This window comes from Carcharhinus amblyrhynchos, chromosome 24 (genome assembly GCF_965287045.1).
Source record: "Carcharhinus amblyrhynchos chromosome 24, sCarAmb.v2.hapA, whole genome shotgun sequence".
In the NCBI taxonomy this organism is placed as follows: domain Eukaryota; kingdom Metazoa; phylum Chordata; class Chondrichthyes; order Carcharhiniformes; family Carcharhinidae; genus Carcharhinus; species Carcharhinus amblyrhynchos.
Genome location: NC_137347.1, coordinates 19,898,297 through 19,918,666, shown reverse-complemented (window position 1 = coordinate 19,918,666; position 20,370 = coordinate 19,898,297). Strand labels below are relative to the sequence as shown.

Below are 20,370 nucleotides of genomic sequence, written 5' to 3'. Positions count from 1 at the left end.
CCCCCACTTCCATAGGCAAAAGATGATGATGCCAATGTAGTATGTCTAATACTGCCCCAGAGGAAGCCATCCTTGCTTCAATAGCTTGGAACGAGACAGTTGACACTCACTGTCTTAGTCTGAAATATTTAGTGAGACACAGCATTCCACAAATTGATTGCTTTGATTAGAATACTTGTACACCTGCAGCCCTTTCCTTTTAGGCTCACAGATTTCATTTTAAAACACGACTCAGCCTTTCCACAAAGACAATAAGAAGTGGTGAAAAAAAATCCAAAACTTGATCCACAGTTTCTCCTGGGTAACTAGGAAGGGCATTTGGATAGTAATGGACACCATGAAGAGTGAAACAGTCTGTAGCTGTAAATTATTCTGTCATGTAAGTTGAAGAATTGTGACAGCAAAAGATAAGTAAAAAAAAAATGAAAGCTCTAGTTGATATTGAATTCCTGTAGTTGAGTAAACACATTTGGAACATTTATCATGTAATGCACAGCTGTGATAATTTATTACTCCTTCCTAAAATAGCAACACAATGCTCCTATCCTACGGAAATATTCGTGTGGCCACAGAACATCTATTGGGCAAGATAGCCTGTGAAGCTATTTAGAGTTTGGTGATGTGCTGAAGAGCTATTTGGGGCTCAGTGACATGCTCTAGTAATCAGCACTTGTTTGGAAATAAGCTCTGAAAAAAAATTAAGTACTTTAGCTTTCAAATCAGATGGAGAACACTATGGAACAGGCTACAGTTGCAAGAGACAGACAGCGGCTAGTGGGTGTTCAATCCCCAAAACTGGTGAAGAGGGAAATGGGTAATCTTTGGGAGACAGGAGAAAAAGAAAATAGAGGCATTCCTGCTCCATCTAACCCAAAAATAGCAATAAGAGCACTTGACCTTTCCAGAGCTGTCTGTGCCTCCTTTCATTTGTCAGATTTCCTGAGGTCAGGGAAACCTGACTTCAAAAACTAGTTAAATGTGAGGCCAGTCATGGGATTGGGTTTGATACCAGTCCATTACCCAACTCTGAATTTAATGGTGGTGTAAGGTGGTCAAGTTTAAGATTTTTACATCTCATCACACCTAAACCACTCCATAAATTTACTCTGTAGAGTCTAGAGGTGACAGATGAGCATGATTAGGGATTTTAGTTGCAGAAAACTAAAAGAGGAAATGTGCATGAAAACTTAGTGATGAGCTTCAGTAATCGGTACTTGCTGGAGATAGAAAGTGCAGAGAAGGGACACAGCCGTTACTCTCAATTTGTTCTTTAAGAACATAAGAAATAGGGGCAGGAGTAGGCCATCCAGCCCTTCGAGCCTGCCCCGCCATTCAATAAGATCATGGCTGATCTGTCGTGTCTCAGTTCCACATTCCCGCCCTCTCCCCATAACCCTTAATCCCCTCGCTTATCAAAAACCCATCAACCCACGTCTTAAAAATATTTAGCGAGGCAGCCTCCACCACCTCAACGGGCAGAGAATTCCAGAGATTCACCGCCCTTTGAGTGAAGAAGTTCCTCCTCAACTCCGTTCTAAACCACCCCCCCTTTATCTTGAGGCTGTGCCCCCTAGTCCTACTGTCCTTTGAGCGGGAAGAGTCTCTCCACCTCTATCCTATCCATCCCATTCATCATCTTATACGTCTCAATGAGATCTCCCCTCATTCTTCTAAACTCTAACGAGTACAAGCCTAGTTTATTCAGCCTCTCCTCATAGCTCAACCCCCTCAACTCCGGTATCAGCCTAGTAAACCTCCTCTGCACTCCCTCCAAGGCCAAAATATCCTTGCGCAAGTGCGGCGACCAAAACTGCACACAGTACTCCAGCTGCGGCCTCACCAATGCCCTATACAGCTGCAGCAAGACCTCCCTACTTTTATATTCAATCCCCCTCGCTATGAAGGCCAGCATCCCATTCGCCTTCCTGACCACCTGCTGCACCTGCAGGCTGGGTTTTTGTGACTCATGCACAAGGACCCCGAGGTCCCTCTGCACCGTCGCCTGCTGCAGTTTTTCGCCCCGTAAGTAATAGTCCTTCCGACCATTATTCCTACCAAAGTGGACCACCTCGCAGTTGCCAACATTAAATTCCATTTGCCATTTCCTGGCCCATTCGCCCAGCCTATCTAGATCCTTCTGCAGACTCTCCACACCCTCCGCGCAATTTGCCGTTCCACCACTCTTGGTGTCATCAGCAAATTTTGACACCATACACTCGGTTCCCTCCTCCAGATCATCTATATAAATGCAGCATATGTAGGTACTCTTTAAAATAACAAAACAGCTTCAAAATAACAAAACAGAATTTATACTTTCCAATACTTCAATGGCAAATTTTACACAAAATATTCATTTGATTCGAAAAATGTACTAAAAATACACATGCTGACAAACAGAAATACAAAATTGCAGAGTCTGATCTTCTTGCAGACTCTGAAATCCAAACTGAGAAACTCATGCTTTATAAACTATTAAATTTGCTTGGCTTTTGCAGCCCTGTCTGACTCAGGGGTCATTTGTTTCTCCTGATTTCTGACCAACACTTTTTCTCCTTGATCGATGATCCCAACAATTGAGCAACTACTTCTCCATCTCATTGATAGTTGCAGAATACTGAGAGTGAAACAAACTGCAAACAACAGATAGGTCTGAAAATGTAGCGACATCATGGCAATGCACTGATCAGTTGCAAATCTTGCATTCTCATAGAACCCCCTGTAAAATTGCATAATACTTCTTTACATATTCTTTAACTATAGAAAATATTGGGGTAAAATAGATTAACACAGGATGCTGGAAAAGGAGAATGAAATGTATTCATGAAAATTTGACATAGGAAGAAAAAGCCTGCATGTCAAGAGTCAGAGTTTATATATAATCTTCACATCTATTTATTAATGCAATATTAAAAATAGACCTTAAGCATCATAGAGCTCTCCCAGTGTGAAGTTAAACAATTGTACCTTTATAAGATGTTTGTTGATCCATTTTGTGAACGTCTTTTTCTGCACCCTGTCACGCTCATCTGTACAAACAAAAAAGGAAAATGAGTTAGTTTGTCTCCAACGATTTTAAACAACATTAGCAATTTCTTCCAAGGAGAAATTAGATATAGCTCTTGGGACTAAAGGGATCAAGGGATATGGGGGAAGTGGGGGTGATATCAGGATATTGAATTCGATGATCAGCCATGGTCAAAATGAATGGTGGAGTAAGCTCGAAGGGCCAAATGGCCAATTCCTGCTTCTAGTTTCCACGTTCCAAGAGTAACTTCAGTAAGTTACTGAAGAGTAAAACATTAACTGTGTTTCTCTCTCCACGTCTTTTGCCAGACCAGCTGAGTTTTTCCAGTACTTTGTGTTTCTATATTTAAAAATGTTAGATTTCTCCTCTCTTCCGATTTCTTCCCTGCAATAATTAGTTGCAATCAGCACAATTTAAGCAATGATGCTTTTCATTATTACCAATAATTTCTGATGGTGTATTTTATCATTATTGAGATTTCATCTCTTTTTTTTCTTTGAGGGCATAAAATTCAAGTAGTGTGCAGATGTAACTCTGGTCCCTGAATGAGAAAATTTTATGTTTATATCTACTCAGCTTTGTGGCTTCATATAAATTATAAGGGCACCATGGTGGCACTGCTGCCTCTCAGCACCAGGGACCTGGATTCAATTCCAGCCTTGGGTGGAGTTTACACATTCTCCACATGTCTGTGTGGGTTTCCTCTGGAGTTGGGGTTGCAGGGCTTGGACAAGATACTCTGTCAGAGAGTTGGTGCAGACTTGACTCCTTCTGTACTGTAGGTTCTATGAAACTGTCTCAGTTAACTCCTAAATGTAATTTTCCAAGCACTAAGTATCTTTCCAAAATAGCATGCACTGGGGAATGTCCTTGTACTTTGTCTTGTTATACAAAAGGCACCAGATACTGTGTACCACACTAAATGAGAACACCATCATTTTTAACTTAAAAAAAAATTAGAGGGGGATAATTCAGATCACCAATAAATACAAATGCCTATTCAAGATTAACTTAGTAACTCAATTTCATAAATATAGTTTTTGGCATTAACTGACAATTCCACTCAGGTGTAAGAGATGGCTGGTACAGGAAATAGCACAATATGCAGCTGGGGTGTTTTTCTAAGGTTAAGATTATGATATTGAGGCATACTTTGCATATAACTGGGCTATAAATGACTTTGATGTGTTTTCTACTTCCACCACAAATATCCCTCATCTCAAGGTCACGTTAAAAAAAAATGAAAATATAACAGCAATCAACAAAACAGAAAAAAAAAGAGTTGGTAAAAATGGCACAGAAACCAGGACAGTCTTCTCGGTCTTTCGCCAACCCTACAGCTGATATAAGCATGCACTATATTTGTTTGCAAAACAGCTATGCCCACTTATAATTTTTTTTGTCTGTCAGGATTACCATCTCCATTCCATACGTTGAGTTTTCAGAAATCTGGCAATTGTTTGTTAGCCCCAGTTACCAGCACTTGCTCGACAACTGCACGTAGGCTAGATTAATGCACTCTTAAATATCCTGCCTCAAAATCCAGCAAAATGGCAGGTTTTATCAAGAGGCTAGTCACTGTAAAGTATTTTTCTCTCCTGTTTCACAGCCATCACGTACACACTAAATAACTATACAGCATACAACTCTGGGAATCAGTATAGATCATATTCACTATAATAAAGAACTTTTCAATTGGCTTCCAACTCACTTTTTCCAAAATCAAAAGTTGAAGTAAAATATTTTGTATGCTCAAGAACATCCAGTTCATAATGCAAGATGTCTAAATAATGAATTGGCCATTAGATCCAACAATAGCTTGTTTTTTTGACAGATCAAAGGCCAAGCAATTCTTCTATATTTGGTCCCCATGGCCTTGTTATTCTTACATATTTGGCAGGAGATTGCCATGTGATAATGCAATTTCTGAACTCCTGGTTCAGAACTGTGATCTCACATGTATGCACTCTGCCCTTACTTCACATTTCTCTTGTAAGGCAAGATCCTCAGGTATACACCTCCGGCTGACAATTTAGCCACTAGAATCCATCAGATTTAGACCGTCAAATCTAATAAAGAAATTAATTATTTAACACACATCAAAAACACTATTAACATGACAAAATTAATACTGAAGAGCTAAAGATATGACTAAACTAATATGTAGTTTTAAGTTAAAACAGAGTGCAGAATAATAGCACAGTTTGATAGCACGCTTTGTACAGGACCAGAGGGTGGTTGCAGGCATGCTGAAACTCTCCCAATTTTAAAGTCATTACTTAACTCATTTAATTTGGGTAATGACAAATGGCAACTCAGCATTTGCTCACAATAGGGAATTTCTTTCTTAAAAATAAAAGCACAAAATCACCTTTAGTTCCCATCACATATCTTTTAATTTCTATGTCAGAAACCTTGGAACAATTTTTATGATTGTTTTCTGGGGTGGTGAATAGTTAATGAAAAATTAACAAATGGGCAAGAAATAAACAGTAAATTCAAAATTTGAGGGATGGGAAAGAGAAGTTGAACTTTAGGACCATATAATAGTTACTGAACAGGGAGAAATCTTAGTACCTAAATTCCAAACAATAACTTTTTTTGAATTTAGAGAAATTTGCCATTTGTTGGATGAACAGATGGAACACCTTATATGTGCTTTATTCCTAATGAGTTAAGACTGACTGCAAAAGCTGCAATGTAAGCACGCAGGCATCAACTGGATGATTTCATCCTACAAGAAGCATGCCGCAGACCATTTTCTGTAGAATACATTTCAAAAGTAACTACAATTTATCTTTTCACAAAAGACATCCAGTAAACATTCTCCTACAATGAAATCAATTCAGAAATAGTTTTTTTTACATTAAAATTTGAATTATATTATGTACAGTGCTAGCTAATAAAATGAACTAAACTTCATTGTAATTGTTTCTAATGTTTTTAAAATAACCTGTTCCAGTATTTCAGCATTTTATCTGCTAGTTTCAGTATCAAGCAATCTATTTCAATTCGTGAAATTACAACAATTTATATTTACATAGCATCCTTAACATAAAAAAATCCAAAGGCACCTCACAGGAGCATTTTAAAAACAAAAATAATATCCCCTTACGTGGCTTGGTGTCATATCAGATGATTAAAAGCTTGATCAAAGAAGTGGGTTTTAAGGAGTGTATCAAGAGTGAGGTAAAGAGGTGTGAGGAGTGACTCCCCAGCAATATAAATTAAGCTATTACTAATGCATCTGTCTCAGACTTTGTATTGCAACACCTGCTCAAATATTTGTTACACCAATGGCAATGTTTCATTTCTGCATATACAGCTCAGTGACAAATGTGATACATACAGACCTCAGGTAAGGCCCAGATAGATTCTCTCACCCCACCACAGTTCATTTTAGCATTACAAGAAAACAGCTGTGCTAACATTGTTGTCAGTGTTAAAAGCAAATTGATAAATGTTCCCATGAGACACAACAGACATTTGGGAAGCTTCAAAATGTAGTTTGGCCTACTACATCTGATGAGAAGTGAAGCAGAGGTGGTATCACAACACCTACATTATTGCTTGGATGACAGATTCCTAACTAGCTGAGGGGTTTTAAGAATATTTGAGGATGACAGTCTTTATGGATTTTCATGTGTATGAGTGTAGAATGTGCACAGTGACAACAGTCTTAAATAGAGAAAACCAATAAATGCAAGACCTTAATCAATGTCTCAAATTTAATACCTCAGTAAAATGTTTTACAAAATTTTGAAGAGGCATATATTAATCTGCAAGTTAAGAGTTTCAATAAAGAAGAATTTACAACACTTGGGAGTTAAAATTATTTTGGTCCACGAGTACCAAAACAGAGCAACAATACGTTAATTTCAGCTATATAACTGATCACTAGAGAAAAGGGTAAGAATAAGAGTTATCCCAGAGTGGTATTTGAAGAGGCTCAGATCAGGCCAACAACTTGACCTCTTGTCTATAGTTGGTTCATACATTGGAAAAGATTGGAGAGAGAATGAATTTGATCACAAATATTTTCTTCTCCAATTTTGGTTTGAGATTGTCAAAACAATTGTCAGATTAGAGTGTTTTAATGTATTTAAATAAGAACATAAACAATTGTATTATCCACCAGGAATTGTTAAAATTATGGAGGAAAACTTCTAATCAATTAGTGACCAAAGCAAATGGCCCCTCCTAGATAAGAAAGGCAGGCACTTTATATCGCACCATTCACAATCTTGGTATGCCCCAAAACAGTTTATAACCCAGGAAGCAGAATGGTATAATAAAGTAGGAAGACTGGATTTGGGGGCAGTCTGCTGTCTTTTGATAAGATCATGGCTGATTTGACTCGGGTCTTAACTCCACTTTCCTGTCTGCCCCATAAAAGAAACACAGCAACTAACTTGTGCACAAGGAAGGTTTTTCAAACAGTAACGTGATTATGACCAAAGGTTTTTGTGGTAAGGAGGGAACAATAATGGTCAGAACGTCTCATCTGGAAGGTGGCACTTACGAGGGTCAAAGCTTAGATTTTGAGTTCAAGTCTCTGGAGTGAAGCTTGAACAATCTCTTGAATCATGGGCAAGGGCACTACCATTGAATCATGGCTGGCACCATTGGCCAAATCATCAAGTAATGGCCAAGACAAGCAATTTAATGCTGTCCATTCTCAGTCATCTTCTCTACCATTATATGCAGCTTGTTTAAAAAACCTTTGGAGAAGTTTACTCAACTTGCGCAGGTATATATTTTAGTTACAATTTATTTTTACACAGCCAATTTAATGCCATGTTATTGCAAGCATGCTACCCAAATACATCGGTGAATACCTGAAACAAAAAATGCTGTTTTCAGTCTGGTCTCATCTGAAACTGTTGTTTAGACCAAAGCAAATAGCAACACAAAATGTATTTGTAAACCATCATTTAAAATAGCATGGAATACTCAAAAGAAGTCAATTGCTGTAGTAATGTGTTTCTCAACATCCTCATGGTTGACACCATGGGAAAACATTTGCTGTTAGATATTACGAAGGGAATCTAAAGTTCAAAGTAACAGCACATGGAGATCAATATCAAAAAAGTATACGTATGAATGTTATAGTGAGACATTAATTCAACACATTTTTTATTAAAACATATATTTCCTTAAGTTTGTTTTCATTTGGATCCCATCCCATCTGAAGTCGACAGATATTTAACCAAAGTTGCAAGTAGTTCAAAACAAACAGAACCATTAAATGAAATTTTTCACTTCCCCTCCAAGGGGAAAACATATATGCCAATTGGCAGTTGCCAGATGTAAATTCAGTGCCCATTGCAGAGAAATTGCACACCCAGAGTTCCTCCATGAAGCGAAGGTTACTATGTCAATAGGTTGCATTTCACAACCAACAAAAAAAGCAAAGAATGAAATGTAATTTCCATTATTAAATATTTGTTTACATGGAAATAACAATCACTGCACGACTCTGTTACATGTAACATTTGACTATCACTTGGCCTAGCAATTAATTAAAGCATTTAAAGCCTGATGAAGTATCAGAACTAAAAGAACAAACATAGCAGGAAGGTGAGCTTCATCATATCTTTTCAAGGTACTATGTCCACCTTGAAAGTGCCCAGCATATTAAATTAAAGGGACTGAAATAGCTGTTACAAGACTTTTAGGTTAATAAATCAACAGACACAAACAGAACAGCTCCACATCTTCAGTTTTTTTTTGGGGGGGGGGGCAGTGTGAAGGAGAAAAATGTTATTTTAAAATACAATGTTCTCATTTGAAGCTATTCAAAGTTTCCAATGGTACAGATTAGTGTTTCTCCAGCAATTAAAGAAAATTAATGGTCTCAAGTGCAATATTACTATAACTACAGTATTAAGAGAATGAAAGCATCATACTGACCCATGCAGCACATCAAGGAAACCAGGCTTGCATTTAGCTCCCTGTCATTACTGTAGAGGCCCCACATTTTACCAGCACGTACAGCTGACATTGTGCTTCGTTTCCTTCTTGAAAGCTTGAGGCTTTGAAGGACAACAGAATACTGTTATGATGCAATGAGCCAGAAGTGAGGAGATGAACCACCCACTTCCTGATAACTTAAATAAGGATTTATCCCAATCTTCTTCTGATTAAACGACTTCAACGGCCTTTGCAAACTGCCAAACTTAGAAGGAGTACATGCGAGGCTGAACGTCATTCCTATCTGCTGCAGACATTGAAACTTTGAATCCAAAGACTGGAAACAAAATGATTTAGGGATTTATTCAGACCAGTTGAAATTATAGCAGCAGAGGCAAATAAGATAAAGCATGTCTCTTAGTGAAGGGTAACAAATTGCTGCTTGTATCTATGCATTCCTACAGTTATTGCAGTCTTACAAATTCCAGCCAGGCTTGTTTCAGTCATCCAGTTGCCACAAAACTTCAGTCAAATTAAAAGCTCAAAAGAACGAACTGACGCCTCTTCATTCTTCTCCAGTAATTAATTTTCCAGTGACCCACATTACTGAATTGAATCAGATACGCACAAGGTACTGAAATATACACAGGCTGCAACCATTTCCCTTTTTTCTTGCTTCGTACTGATACCACGCACAAACTACTCAAGAGCTATAAATACCGTTTGCAGCCTGTGTATTAGGCAGGGAGCCTTTAATCTGGAATAGCTATAATTTTCTGCTGTATTCACCTGCTATTGCTGCAATATCTGTGCTGCACTGCTTTCAAGTACACTGTCAGATCAACCTCCTTAAAACATGGCAGTCCAACGTCATTTCCTCAAAGCTAAAAATGATTTACAGAAGTACGAACACAGATGAAAAGGAGACTGGTAGTGTCACCTAAAAACATGCTGCTCATAGAAACTAGGGATCTCCCTTTCCCCCACAACCCCCCATCTCAGAACCCCCTCCCCTCCATCCATTTTCCATAAGCTGCTACTTTCTTCAATAACATTAGGGTAGTAAGCTATCATTCCAGTTTTACAATTCAGTCATTCGTTAGAAACCTAAAAATGCAAATAAGTGAGAAGCATTATTTTTTTCTAAATTTCTAATATTTTGAATATTTGACAATTCCCACGAGCTTGAGCTCACTGAGCTACCAGGACCTTAAAAAACCACTGCAGTCCATCTGGCCAATTCTAAAATAAAAATACTACACTTGACAGCCACAATCTTCAAATCCCTTCTTTTGCCTAAAAGTTTATCTCTCAGCTGAATTTTCCAACATACCTACTTTCAAATTATGCATTTGCAGTCTTTTCTACCAATTGCTCAATGTGTGTGGCAGCTATATCTAAACTATATCCTATAGCCATTTAAACTATATCCTATCAGAAAGGCTTATGATTATGGTGAAAAGTTTATGATTCAGTTTATCTACACCCTTTTATACCTTTCAATTTTAATAACGCCTTTTCTGCGATACAAACTCTTTTACTCCGCAGGTGCGTCGGTCCACCCTGTTGTTTAACGAGGGGCATGCACACGATGGGTCGTGCGTGGGCTGCTCTTGAAAGTTCGAGAGTAGCCTAGTACTTCGCGTCGTTTGTGTATGCTCAAAATTGGACCAGCAGGTGGGCACCACAACAGCTCAGTGACTATCACTGTTTGCTGTGCAGATACATGGATTTGGATCAGTGTCTGTGGGAGTTTGCGCGTTCTCCCTGTGGTTGCGTGGGTTTCCTCCGGGTGCTCCGGTTTCCTCCCACACCCCGAAGATGTGCTCTTAGGCTGATTGGTGTAACAAATTGTCCCTAAATTATTCTCCCCTTAATCTGGTTTCCAGTGGGGGTACCATAAGCATAGGCATAGGTCAAGGGTGGAGGAGGAAAAACACATTGTTAAGATGGCGGCACGGGCTCGTTGGGCCGAAGGGCCTGTTTCCCGTGCTGTGTTGTTCTTTGTAAACATATCCAGTCTCAGTTCAGGTCACAAATCCTGAGAATCAGATTAATTGCTCTCCTTAGTACTTCCTCTAATGCCAGGATGCTTTCACTGTAATTCTGCTGACCAGAATGTACACAATATTTTGGGTGGGGTTGAAAGGTGGCACAGTGGTAAGCACTGCGCCTCAGCACCAGGGACCCTGGTTCAATTCCTGGCTTTTGTCCCTGTGTGGAGTCTGCACATTCTCCATGTCTGCGTGGGTTTCCTTAGGATGCTTGTTTTCTCCACAGTGTGAAAGATGTGCTGATTAGGGGCACTGACCATGCTAAATTTTCCTTTAGTGTATTCGAACAGGTGCCCAAATGTGGTGACTTGGGGACTTTCACAGTAATTTAATTGCAGTGCTAATGTAAGCTTACTTGTGACACTAATAAACAATTTATCTCTAATTTTCCTCTCTCCTCCTCCCCACCAATCCTCATTCTATCCCTCTGATTATACACCCTAAAATCTTAAATGCATTCTTCATTGTTGCATCGTAAGTATTTTCTTGTGCTGTGTCCAGTACATTTCCATTCCCTTTGCATTCAATCTTTTTGTTCCCAACTACATTTAATTTTCACCATCCAATTTTCAATATTTTGCGTACTTGGGAAACTTCACTTACAAATGTATAATGTAAAAATAATGGTTACAAAATGAGTTCGAGGTATCACATTCATCACCCTTCACCACTCTCATGTTGTGCCATTTAACATATTCTTTGCCTCTCTGCTTTGAACAAACACATGTTCCCCTCTCGCTGACACACTCCATTTTGTATCCTTCTATTCTATATGTCCATTTCCTGTTAAGATTGCTACCACAAGCTCTATTAAACACTATCCATAAAGGATGATTTTGCACATGAGATTTCAACAAAGTATTAACATAGCAAAGAATGGCCTCAAGCACAATTTGCACCTTAAAGGGCTATGTTGCTCCCTTCATTTTAAATGCATCAATGTGCCCGGATATTTTAGGATGCTTAGCAATGCATGGTCACTGCACTGCAAATGCCAATTTCACTGACTGACACATTCCAGACTTATCCATAATCTTCCTTTTAGTAAACTTACCTAGCAATAACTGAGCAATTTCATTAGCAACTTCCTTAACTTTGGAACTAAATATCAAACTTCCAAGCTAACTCCATTTTCTTTTGATCCAACCAATGACACTTCCATAATAAAAACTTCTTAAAATGATTATCCATCCTACCTTAAAAAATGTCAAAAAGAATCAAAGCTGGACTTAGCCTCTATTCAGCGCCTACCAATTCAGTCAAGCTTAGATTTGGAAGGATCCATGCAAGCAATATAACTTACATTCAACCATCCCATGACACTGCTTCATTATCGTTCTATTTATTTTTAAGATTGAGTTTATGTGCTGCAATGCACTTCTTTCTAGGTTTAGAAAGATATTACTACCCCCGCCCCAGCCCCACACCCAGTCAGTAATCTGTAACTGACATATTAGAATAGTATGAGAAAACGTACATTACATAGAATTTCAACATGGAAACAGGCTAACTCACCCAGATGATAGATGTCAGCAGGTGCGATTAGATGAAGAAGGATAAATAAAGGCCTGTGTACAACATCTCAGATCATAAGAAATAAGAGCAGGGATAGGACACCATTCGGCCTTCATCATTCAGTAAGATCATGGTTGATCTGATTCAACTCCACTTTGCTGCTGGCCTCTTTAACCCTTGATTCTGTAGTAGATCTGTGTAAGCTTTTTATAATGTGGGTATGCCGGCGTTGGACTGGCGTAAACACAGTAAAAAGTCTGACAACACCAGGTTTTAGTCCAACCTATTTATTTGATAATATACTCACAAGCTTTCGAGGGGACTGCCTCTTCGTCAGGTGAATGGAGAGTTCTGGCCTCAGACAGAGCATATAAAGCACAGACAGTTTAGAGATTACTGATTAAAATGCGAATCCTTACACCTAACCTGCTGTTCAAGACCTGAAGTGGCTGATAATGTGAGTGGAAGGAGCACTGATCACAGTTTAAAGAGATGTGTATTGTCTCCAGACAGTACAGTAAGTGAGGTTTTGCAAACCCAGGCAAGTCACGGGGGTTACAGATAGTGCGACATGAACCCAAGATCCCTGTTGAGACCGTCCTCATGTGTGCGGAACTTGGCTATCAGTCTCTGTTCAGCGACTCTGCGCTGCCGTGTGTCATGAAGGCGGCCTTGGAGAATGCTTACCCGAAGGTCAGAGGCTGAATGCCCGTGACCACTGAAGTGTTCGCCAACAGGAAGGGAACAGTCTTGCCTGGTGACTGTCGAGCGATGTTCATTCATCCGTTGTCGTAGCGTCTGCACGGTTTCCCCAATGTACCATGCTTCGGGACATCCTTTCTTGCAACGTATCAGGTAGACAATGTTGGCCGAGTCGCAAGAGTATTTACCATGTACCTGGTGGATGGTATTCTCACGTGTGATGATGGTATCCGTGTCGATGATCCGGCATGTCTTGCAGAGGTTGCTGTGGCAGGGTTGTGTGGTATTGTGGTCACTGTTCTCCTGAAGGCTGGGTAGTTTGCTGCAAACAATGGTCTGTTTGAGGTTGTGTGGTTGTCTGAAAGCAAGAAGTGGGGGTGTGGGGATAGCCCTGGCGAGATGTTCGTCTTCATCAATGATATGTTGAAGACTCCGGAGAAGATGTCGTAGCTTCTCCGCTCCGGGGAAGTACTGGACGACGAAGGGTACTCTGTCCACTGTGTCCTGTGTTTGCCTTCTGAGATCGGTGCGGTTTTTCGCTGTGGCGCATCGGAACTGCCGATCTATGAGTCGAGCACCATATCCTGTTCTTACGAGGGCATCTTTCAGGGTCTGGAGGTGTCTGTCACGATCCTCCTCATCTGAGCAAATCCTGTGTATACGGAGGGCTTGTCCACAGGGAATAGCTTCTTTAACATGTTTAGGGTGGAAACTGGAGAAGTGGAGCATTGTCTGTGGGCTTGCGGTACAGTGAGGTGCTGAGGTGACCGTCCTTAATGGAGATGCATGTGTCCAAGAATGCAAGTGATTCTGGGGAATAGTCCATGGTGAGTCTGATGGTGGGGTGGAATTTGTTGATATCATCATATAGTTGTTTCAGTGATTGTTCACCATGAGGCCAAAGGAAGAAAATGTCATCGATGTATCTAGTGTATAGCATTGGTTGAAGATTCTGTGCAGTGAAGAAGTCTTGTTCAAACCTGTGCATGAAGATGTTGGCATATTGAGGCGCCTCAGTATGCCAACATCTTCATGCACAGGTTCGAACAAGACTTCTTCACTGCACAGAATCTTCAACCAATGCTATACACTAGATACATCAATGACATTTTCTTCCTTTGGCCTCATGGTGAACAATCACTGAAACAACTATATGATGATATCAACAAATTCCACCCCACCATCAGACTCACCATGGACTATTCCCCAGAATCACTTGCATTCTTGGACACATGCATCTCCATTAAGGACGGTCACCTCAGCACCTCACTGTACCGCAAGCCCACAGACAATGCTCCACTTCTCCAGTTTCCACCCTAAACATGTTAAAGAAGCTATTCCCTGTGGACAAGCCCTCCGTATACACAGGATTTGCTCAGATGAGGAGGATCGTGACAGACACCTCCAGACCCTGAAAGATGCCCTCGTAAGAACAGGATATGGTGCTCGACTCATAGATCGGCAGTTCCGATGCGCCACAGCGAAAAACCACACCGATCTCCTCAGAAGGCAAACACAGGACACAGTGGACAGAGTACCCTTCGTCATCCAGTACTTCCCCGGAGCGGAGAAGCTACGACATCTTCTCCGGAGTCTTCAACATATCATTGATGAAGACGAACATCTCGCCAGGGCTATCCCCACACCCCCACTTCTTGCTTTCAGACAACCACACAACCTCAAACAGACCATTGTTCGCAGCAAACTACCCAGCCTTCAGGAGAACAGTGACCACAATACCACACAACCCTGCCACAGCAACCTCTGCAAGACATGCCGGATCATCGACACGGATACCATCATCACACGTGAGAATACCATCCACCAGGTACATGGTAAATACTCTTGCGACTCGGCCAACATTGTCTACCTGATACGTTGCAAGAAAGGATGTCCCGAAGCATGGTACATTGGGGAGACCGTGCAGACGCTACGACAACGGATGAATGAACATCGCTCGACAGTCACCAGGCAAGACTGTTCCCTTCCTGTTGGCGAACACTTCAGTGGTCACGGGCATTCAGCCTCTGACCTTCGGGTAAGCATTCTCCAAGGCCGCCTTCACGACACATGGCAGCGCAGAGTCGCTGAACAGAGACTGATAGCCAAGTTCCGCACACATGAGGACGGTCTCAACAGGGATCTTGGGTTCATGTCGCACTATCTGTAACCCCCGTGACTTGCCTGGGTTTGCAAAACCTCACTTACTGTACTGTCTGGAGACAATACACATCTCTTTAAACTGTGATCAGTGCTCCTTCCACTCTCATTATCAGCCACTTCAGGTCTTGAACAGCAGGTTAGGTGTAAGGATTCGCATTTTAATCAGTAATCTCTAAACTGTCTGTGCTTTATATGCTCCGTCTGCGGCCAGAACTCTCCATTCACCTGACGAAGAGGCAGTCCCCTCGAAAGCTTGAGTATATTATCAAATAAATAGGTTGGACTAAAACCTGGTGTTGTCAGGCTTTTTACTAAGCTTTTTATACCCATTGCTCCGTGTGTTTACCTAGCTTTCCCTTAAATATATATAATTTTGATTGGACATATTTCAGACACGCAACCACAATTTTAAGTGTTAAAAGCATCATCCTGATGAGATGTCATTTTCCTTTGGGTCAAATTAATTTGATTTCCTGAAGTGAGAACAGCAGTTTTACATCTTCATGGTGGTAAACAAAAAAAATGTGAAATTAATTGTATAATTCTCAAAACTACCACTGTACGAGTTTAACCCTCCAAGAATTGTGGCACTAAATGATCAGCTGAGCTACATTTGTTGAACACTTTTCACATTCTCTTGTGACATTCAAGACAAAATCAGAATATTCAAATTTGACTGAATAGGAACAATCAATAGGTGACCATTTAAGACTTCATCTTGTTTCTCCACACTCTGCTTTGTGTTTCAGCCTCTGCTTCCTGGAAAACAACTAATCTCCTCATACAGAGGAATTGTCTTTTGCCACAGTCCATTGTAAAAATAAAAACGTGGCTAAAGTAACTGCTTCTCTTGAACAATTATTGAGATACCATTGATAACCGAGACCAATCTGCTGCTTGATACCTTGCAGAAATCTAAAAATGTAAAAGGATGAGCTCAATCCATGTGAAATTCTCTGGTACTTCTTTCCAAGTCACAGTGAGATTTTAATTTTTTTTTAGCCCAGCTCTGTTTTTGGCCCCTCTTCCACCAATTGGAACTATAGCAATTGGATCAATTTGGTTCCCTGGCAGTGACTGGCAAACTAGGCAAGTAAGTGAGTTGCATGAGTGGCCTGCAAAATTGAAATCAGGCTTGTTCACTTGTGTTCATGAATAAGCTTGATATATTTAATAGATGCTGAATATTTCAGAGTTATAGAAAATGCTTGATTATTTATTAATGGAGCTATCAACTTCAAATGGTAAACACAAAATAAACATTTAATTGCTTTGGACACAGATGGAGCGTACAGCTCTCTGTCAATGTTGTGAACAAAATAGCACGCAACTCACTTCACTTGTCCTTGCTTTACAAGCATATCACTTCAGTCATAGTGATAGGAAAAAAAACCTGCACGGACTGAAATCAGTGGGATGTGGCATCTCTGAGCGAGGACCACTGTCAGCAAAATGTCACGTGGGCCATACACAGAATCCTGATGTGGCCCCTGGACGTAGATTGCCCATCATGGTTCCAAGGCCTAGCAATTGCTTTGCTCTTGGACAACAGCCTGAAATAATGTTTTCTCCCTCATGGAATTAGTTGTGTGCTGCGTCTTGAATTCACTTGCACAACTGGAATGCAGAGCTAACTAGATTTTATTGCTGCAGCTCTCAAACCTATATCTCCCAATACTAATCATGATCTGAAATGAGCATAAATTTGTATTTCACAATTTGGTCTTAGATCATCAAATTGGTGGTCAAAGATGATAAATGTGACTTCACTTCCACTCATTACCCTCATAGCCTTGGAAGCTTTGTAATGATCACAGATGTTATCTTTTGGAGAATCAATTTTCCATTTCTCCTCAAGATTCCGTTGAGTAATACAAAACACAAATCTTAGTCACAATTGCCATCTTATCAGTCTCCAATCATGCATTGCAGCAATCAGGCCCTTTAGTTTACGATATCACAGTCAAAGACAAAATGGGAGCTACTGTGTATGAGATGAAGACAATTCTCCCAATTTTCCAGCATCATTACAAACCTAATCATCTGTTACACTAATGCCCACCAAGGGAAAAAACAATCAAATCCCAATAGTGCAGAAAGAGGCCTCAGCCCATCGCGTCTGCACCAACCACAATCCCACCCAGGTTGTATTTCCATAACCCCTCATATTTACTGACAATCCCCCTGACACTAGAGTTAACTTAGCATGACCAATCAACCTAACCTGCACATTTTTGATTGTGGGAGGAAACAGGAACACCCAGAGGAAACCCATGCAGACACAGGGAGAATGTGCAAACTCCACACAGACAGTGACCCGAGGCTGGAATTGGACCTGGGTCCCTGGTGCTGCATTTAAGCAATACATTGCTTAAATCCATTTTAGTTGAATTGTATTAAAATAGTGTTACACAATTGGGTTAGTTCACACCAATCTGCAGATTAATTTGAGTCAGGAATTATTCATTCTATTCTGCTGGTTTTACATTCTGTGGTGCTGCTGCTAGTGTGGAGGAAATGGACCAGCTTGCACCACTTGGTTTCTCCCTGCCAATAGAATGCCATTGAAAAACTCTCTCAGTCTAGTATGCATAGCAGGTCCACTAAAGAGGATTCATGCTACTCAGCAGTTTGAGGAGTGACGAATGAATGATAAACTAGGAATACCCTTTATTTAACAAAACTTAACATTTCTTATTAATCCCTTTCTAATGGTTTCAAAATACTTTACCCGCTTAGTTCCATTTTTCAAAAATTTGTTTCAGCATTATGGAACACCCCAATATTCAAAGTTCTCAAAATGGATTTATACTGCAAAATAATTTTGTTCAGATTGAGCAACAATGTATGGTTGATGTAGAAATGGAAGAGAGTGTCATTTTTACTTGATGGGTCATAATAAATACTAACCACCAAAATTTTGCAAAAAAGGTCAATATTACAAAATGAACAGCTAAAGGATCCTCTATTAAAAAATCAAACCACTGCAAATAAATCAATAACTTGAACACTCATTTGTTTGTGTCCATTTCTGCTTAATTGTGGAACCAGCAAATCCTTGCGATACTAATATGGGTATTAGCTTTCAGATTTACTGATTTTGGTAGTATGTCAATGGATACCCTAAGTATCCAGAATGCCTCAGGCTCAGATGTGCACAGTTAATTCAGTTTTTTTTCCACATCCTTGAGTCACTTTAAAAAAATTAATTCTTTTCGTTATCAACAATTTTAGCAACAGGATAGTTACACCTATAAGCTATTATTTTTAAATGAATTTACTAGCACTCATTTTTCAATTTAATAAAGTTAAACAATAAGAAAGGAAAAGTTATTCAGAATCACTTTACAAAATTAATTCTGTTTAGTATCAACATTATTAGCAACAGGATTACATTTGAATGGACTTTATTTGCATTGAAGAAAACTAATGGAATCTCTTTACAAACTATTGAACAGGAGCAGTTGATCTGAATTCTCAATTTCCATTTCTCCTGTTGATAATTTTAGCAAACAATTTTTGATTTGTAAAACAGACTGGACAGCTTTCATTATGACACTAAATCCACATAAAAACAAATGTAATTTTAAGTCAGTTACATTAAATACTGTGATATTCCACTACTGTAACCCCATTCCAAAATAAGCAAATTATAGGAATTTATGCTCATCTCAGTTCATGATTATTAATTCACAATCAAATCCTAGAACATCATCTTAGGCAGAATAGTGAAGCAAACATCATGCAGGCCAGATTAAATGATTCATTTCCTGCACGAGGCTGAATCATGCATGACCAGGTGGTGAATACTCACCTTTTCTGCTTGGGTTACAACTATAGAAGTACCAGACACTGGCAATGCTGAGAAAATGCCCAGCAACAAAAAGTACAGCCCCTAGCAATGAAGAGCTGGGCACTGGCATTTCTCCTCCAACAGTCTTCTCTGGAAACTAGGAACTGCTGCAATAAATTCCTTTCTGATGTGCTGTGTATGTACCACTTAACACAGAGAAATGTTTTGGTTCTTCAAGTGAATAACCACCAACATTTCCTGTGAAGAGATTTCCGGTGTTTTAAGCAGTTTTTTTTTTAAATAAAAAGACTTAAAAACAGTTATGCAGCTTTTAGTTTAACTTGTACTACAAGTCCAGTTTCATTTCATCCTTGAAAAAGTTTACTCAGAGCAGAGGCACTTTGTCTTCATTTGCTGTTACAGTCAGCAGCTGACGTATTAGCATTAACTGATTTCTGGCACTCTAGATTAGGTCATAATCCAAATTTTCCATTTTGTTCTTACCAGAACCACAGAGATTGATTATCCACTAGATGAGCAACAGAGTCAAAAATGTGTCAGTCAATACAGCTTACTTCCTGAACTTCTACGGTCTGCTCTGCATTATATTCTGAGTTTTTGTTACAATTTACTAGCCTTAACATCTGTTCCCCTGGCAGATGAAACAACAAAACTTGTATTTATGCAATGCTTGTCACAGGGAAAAATTCTTCAGCACTTTGCAGAGGAACAACTTACATTTCTATAGCACCTTTAACAGTGCCCATCCCAGGTATTAGCCAAGTGAACTTTCTCTGAACTGCTTCTACACTTTACATTATTTCTTAAAAAGGACGTCAAAACCTTATACAGTATTCTTGAATATAGCCTCACCAATACTTTGTACAGCTGTAGCAAAACATCCCTATTTTATATCCTATTCCTCTTGCAATAAATTACATTTCATTTGTCTTCTTAATCACTTGCTGTACCTGTGTAGTAATGTTTTGTGACTTATGAAACAGTACAACTAGACTTCTCTCTCTAGTTAATATGCTGCTTTTCTATTCTTACTGCCAAAGAGGACATATTTACCTTTTCCCGCATTATATTTCATCTGCTAAATTTTCTCCATTTTCTTAACATATCTATCATTTTGCAGACTTCGTATGCCTTCTGCACAACCTACTTTCTACTTATCTTTGTGCCTTCAATAAATTTAGCAA

The 20,370-nt window shown here is 39.6% G+C and overlaps 1 protein-coding gene across 11 annotated transcripts in view; it reads right to left on the bottom strand.

Annotated features, from left to right (window-relative positions):
• macf1a (microtubule actin crosslinking factor 1a) overlaps positions 1-20,370 on the bottom strand; it is a 562,465-nt gene that overhangs the window by 337,342 nt on the left and 204,753 nt on the right. For all 11 annotated transcript variants that reach the window (XM_080211401.1, XM_080211408.1, XM_080211407.1 and 8 more), the window contains exon 2: positions 2,965-3,026. In XM_080211401.1, coding sequence (XP_080067527.1) covers positions 2,965-3,026 — 62 coding nt within the window. The remainder of the gene's footprint in view (positions 1-2,964; positions 3,027-20,370) is intronic.